Raw genomic sequence first — 5052 nt, 5'->3', positions numbered from 1 at the left:
ACCGACTGGGGACGACTCCTTCGCCCACGACCCTAACGGTACTCAGCCGGCTAACGTAACACCCGGCGAGGTATATATATATATATAAACATCAATTCACAGCCCGAGTAGATAATAGGCGATCGTTTGGTGTTGTTATTATCTACTCGGGCTGTGAATTGATGTTTATATATTTTTATTACAATCAAGACATTTCATTCCGTAAATCCATATAAACAGTTTTAATACAAAAGAAATTTTCCTGCTTCGATTTTTACTTTAGTGTTTTCATTTTTGTTTTCACTATGGCTTATAGTATTCTAGTAGAGAACATCAAATCTATCTATTTTGTTCTCAGCGATATTATTTACTTATACTACTAAGCACACTTGATTATATTTGCCGAGTTTTTTTCTTTTTATTCCAAATAGGCGAAAAATGTTTGGAATAAAGACAAAAAACTCGGCAAATATAATCAGGTGTGCTTAGTAGTAAAAGTGAACATCACAACTATTTATACATTTGAAGTTTTGTACTTGTAATTCTGTACTAAAAATTGTATTTCATTTACGGAATACAATTTTTACTTCTATAATATATAATATCGTGTTAAACTTTGGACCTTTTTCTTCGGCAGTTGTATACATTTTATATGAAAGGCGAGTAGGATTAATCGAATAGTCTGCCATATAATCATAGTATTTCTGTTAATATGAGTTACATATTAATTAATCAAATATTTTAAATATTTTTATTATTTTGGATTCGCATTATTTTAATTTTATGGCTTATCAAAAAGTACTAAAATAAAATACAAATATTTTGTATCCAACGCAACTGAATCATCTATGTTCGAAACATTTTAAATAATACAGATAAATACGTATAAGAGATCGTTAACAACAGTTTAATTTACGTAAACTTTAATGTAAGAAATTATCAATGTGATAAATAAATAAAATACAATAAACAGCAAAAGTAGTATTATTTAAGTATATANTGTTATAAAATCTTATTTATTGCAACAACTTAAACTGTTATGGCACTTTGAATTGCACAAGAGTCCCTTGATTTACAACTGCATTTATTCGCAAAAAACTTTTTTTTGTAATGACAGCGTGTATAGCCTTGTCTTCCACTTTTCGAATTAGCTGCAGCTGATTCTCTTAGCGATATTTCTTAAGAAGAAATCTCATCTATGGAAAGTAACTTTTCTCTACAAATTAGGAACTGATTGCAGGTATACAGCTGCTTCAGGGTACCATTTTTGTTTGCTAATTTATAAAAGTCAAAGTTTTCTATTCCAATTACAACCGCCAACACATTTCGGGCATCTGTACGGCCACGGTTGATATCAAAGACTTCTATTCTTTGAGCAGAAGAAAATTGCGAAGAATTTGGTGACAGATCTCCTCTCTGGTGACATCGGCTTGTCGGGTGTCGTTTCGAGCTCCACCAAATCTTATATGTGCTTGTCGACATACACCGCCAATTGTGCGAATAAATAATAATATTATGAAATATTCGGTCTTTCACCGACGTAGTTTGCATGTGTCGACATTCACTGGAGAATATCGACATTTTTTAATTTTGGTCTTTCACAGTAACATATATAAATACAGAAAATATATAGTAATTAATAAACTTTTTTGTTTTATATTTAAAATTTTTTGCTATTACATTTCACATATCTATATATATATATATATATGGACGTGTGTGTCCCTATATTTCACTTTTCTGCAGAAACTACACATCGCACATGAATGCTGTTTGTTTCTGCAGAAACTACACATCGCACATGAATGCTGTTTGTATGCGGTGGTAACCCCAAGTTTCCATTCGTGCACTATGGTGGTTGCGTCTCGATAGCTATAAGGGTTCGGGAGATATGGTGATGAAAGTGGTTGAAAGTGGTTTTCTATTTCGAATGTTATGTTCGAATTTGTTCAAATTTGTTCGAATTCGAATTCGAATTGGTTCGATTATAAAACGATTGTATACGTTCCAGAAAATTGAAAAATCCAGTCAAACCTCGTTTGACTGGACGTAAAATTTTTCTAATTAGTCTGGAAACGGGAGACCTAATTCTTGCATTCTGTGAAATAGGGTAAAATTGGCTATAATGTAATTATCTTAATTTTCACTATCGTTACTTTTTGCCCAGCGAAGTGGGATTTTGCAGCTAGATTATAGATTACTTAGAAAAACAGTTTTTTATATATAAAAAAACTATATTACATACAGATAAAAACCCAGCGAAGCGGGTCCTTGCAGCTAGTTAAAATATAAAAGTACAAAATTCAAAATTCAAAACTATAAATTTTTAAATGTTAAAAAATTATAAATTATTCCGAAATTACAAATATTATTTACTTTAACAAATAATTATGAATGAAATGTAATGATTTCAAAAACATCTTAAATTAAATACAATTCCTAATTACAAGAAAGTAATTATGATTATTTTTGAAATAGGTTTTACGTTAATTATAATTTTTATCGCCGAGTTAACTGTTTTATAATTATTTTCGATTACACCTTTAATAAATTAAGTAAATTCTGCCTACCGCAAAAATTGCGCCGCCCATTTCTCTGATAACGTCTTCTTCCGATATTAAACCTTCTTTGACATGAAGATCCAACAGGGAATCGATAAGACGTTCTTTTGTTTTCATCTTTGGTTTTTCTTCATTGCGTGTTTGTTTGTCTAATGAATGGTGCTGCTGCACTTTTTTCACAAAATTTTCTTTTCTTCTCTTGAACACCTACGCATTAAATTGAATTATTAATTACTTAAACTAAAACACAAAACTCCATTCACAAGTTGAGTTTACATTTTCGTCGAAACGATGAATTATTTCGACGTCTCTCTTATAATTTTTTCCTATTTTACTTATAAAGAATATTGGGGAAAGCCAGTACATTGGATTTGCTATCCATTCAGGAAAATATGTCAGAATTCAAAAATTTAATATAAATTATTATTACATGAAAAGAAAATTTATTCTAATTTAAAGCTTGGATAAGAAGTAACGTGCTGTCAACTATTAAATCTACAAAAAATTTCAAATTATATTTCGGGTGAAAAACATAATAGAATTTTGTTAAATTGAAATAATTTAAAACATGTAAAATTTACTTTAAATCATAAATTTGTGTAGAAGTTTTTTTTTCTTTGTTTTTGTGTTCCAAATATGCAAAAAGAGAAAGTTTGCAATTATTTCTTATCGTACTTAATTAATTCTTGAAAAATATTAAAAATAAGTTATTGGACTGTATATCTTTATATTGCTATTGGATGTTTAAACGTTACGTTTTCGCTATCATAAAGACTTTATCTATAGTACTGAGGCAACAGAAGAAAAACACAGATGTATAAATACAGTAGATCCCCCTATAAGACGGTAGATACGTTCCGTTCTTTATGAATCAATTTTGTAGGAATCATAGTTTACGGACTACGGCTGTTTGAAAGGTTTTCTTTCATAAAATTAATCGATTCTAGACTAATTCGACTCAACATTTCCAAAATACGTATATTTTTTTGAAAATAATCCGTATAAACTACGTTATAAACAAAAAATTGTAGGATTGCTTACCGAGTGTGTACCGTTCGACTACGCCCGTTGCTAAAGCTTGGTTTCGTCGCGGAACAGCGCATCAAACCGCGGCCGCGATTTCTGATATTATTTTTCTGCGAAAACTTCGTTGACCTTTGGAGACATCCTTAATATAAATAATTTTTATGGCCGTTAAATAAGAAATGTTTCTTTCACAAGAAATGTATAAAATTACAGTACTGGACAGACGATAGGTCGCCTAACTCGCCGTAGCGTGACGCTAGACGGCGAAAAATATATATTTAATTATAATAAAGTTACAATAAATTAAGTTAATATATAATTATATATACAGTACCTAATTTATATATAATTATATAAACAGACGATACTAAACTCAATTTATCCGCCTAAACGTCCGTAGCGTGGCGCTACGGACAGCGGGAAAGTAGTTCGGCTGCCCCATGACGTTTTACGTATTATAGGAGTTATTTTTACCGTTGTTTACGGATACTGCCACAATTTTTTCGCCGTCTTATAGGAATCGTAACTATAGGAAACAGTTTTACAGGGGGATCTACTGTACTAGTTATTTTATGATAACCTCGGTATGCTTTGCGAAAAGTTGATCTGTCAAACATTTGTCGTGCATGTTACATTACAGATTTTCTCTCAAGTGTACGAAATACATGAAGTTTAAAACGTTATAACTGACAATTAAATTAATTTGAAAATATTTCATATATAATGAACAGATTGTATTCGTTTAGAAACTCCACACTTTTTTCTACGCATTGTTCTAACAACTCTTTATTATGATCAGCACGTATAAAAAAAACACTTTATTTATAAAGTACAAACTTATAATATTCGGTTAATTGATAAACAATCAAAATTTGAAATGTTTCGTATTGTTTCTACTGAAGTTGACACGAACATTTTAAAAATTTCATCAAATATAAACTAACTTTATATTATTTAATATCAATATTGCATTCGTAAATATCATTTGGAAAATAAAGAAATATATCTGGAAGGGAATTTTCCATACCTGTGTATTGTGGACACATATTCTTGATCGTTTGTAGTCTGAGAATGTAGAGAAACTCCTACTGCTATGTCTACATAAAAATAAATTGATATTTATTGTTTTTAAATAAATAAATATACGTCGTTTTAATATGATATTCAGTATCGGGAAGGCATCGCAGAACAAAGTAGATTCACTAAAAGAAAACAGTAATCAAGAAAACAAAACTAAACCAAACAAAAATGTAATCAGAGGCCGTATTCTGGTGAAATCGACGAATGACGTCGAAGAGAGATACGAATTTTGTCTCTCATACATATTGGCGATTCTGGTGGTTCGTAACGATCTTGTGTTTGTTGTTGACGTCACGATTCTATTCGGTTGATTATACATGTTCAGGTTATCTGCACACGCAACACGGTATAGAATTTTAACCAATGAAATTGTAAAATTTTCGAAAATGACTAAGACACTTGCGCT

The 5052-nt window shown here is 30.5% G+C and overlaps 1 protein-coding gene across 1 annotated transcript in view; it reads right to left on the bottom strand.

Annotated features, from left to right (window-relative positions):
• Positions 1-2549: 2549 nt before the first annotated feature.
• The window catches only part of LOC111613755, a gene marked incomplete at its 3' end in the record, with an annotated part of 17945 nt that continues 15442 nt past the window's right edge, over positions 2550-5052 (bottom strand). Inside the window, exon 3 of the mRNA XM_023355104.1 lies at positions 2550-2747. Within this exon, the coding sequence (XP_023210872.1) occupies positions 2550-2747 (198 nt within the window). The remainder of the gene's footprint in view (positions 2748-5052) is intronic.

Source organism: Centruroides sculpturatus, unplaced genomic scaffold (assembly GCF_000671375.1).
Source record: "Centruroides sculpturatus isolate CEXI.00-Female unplaced genomic scaffold, Cexi_2.0 scaffold1565, whole genome shotgun sequence".
NCBI classification, from domain to species: Eukaryota; Metazoa; Arthropoda; class Arachnida; order Scorpiones; family Buthidae; genus Centruroides; species Centruroides sculpturatus.
This window is presented reverse-complemented; position numbering and strand designations above follow the sequence as displayed.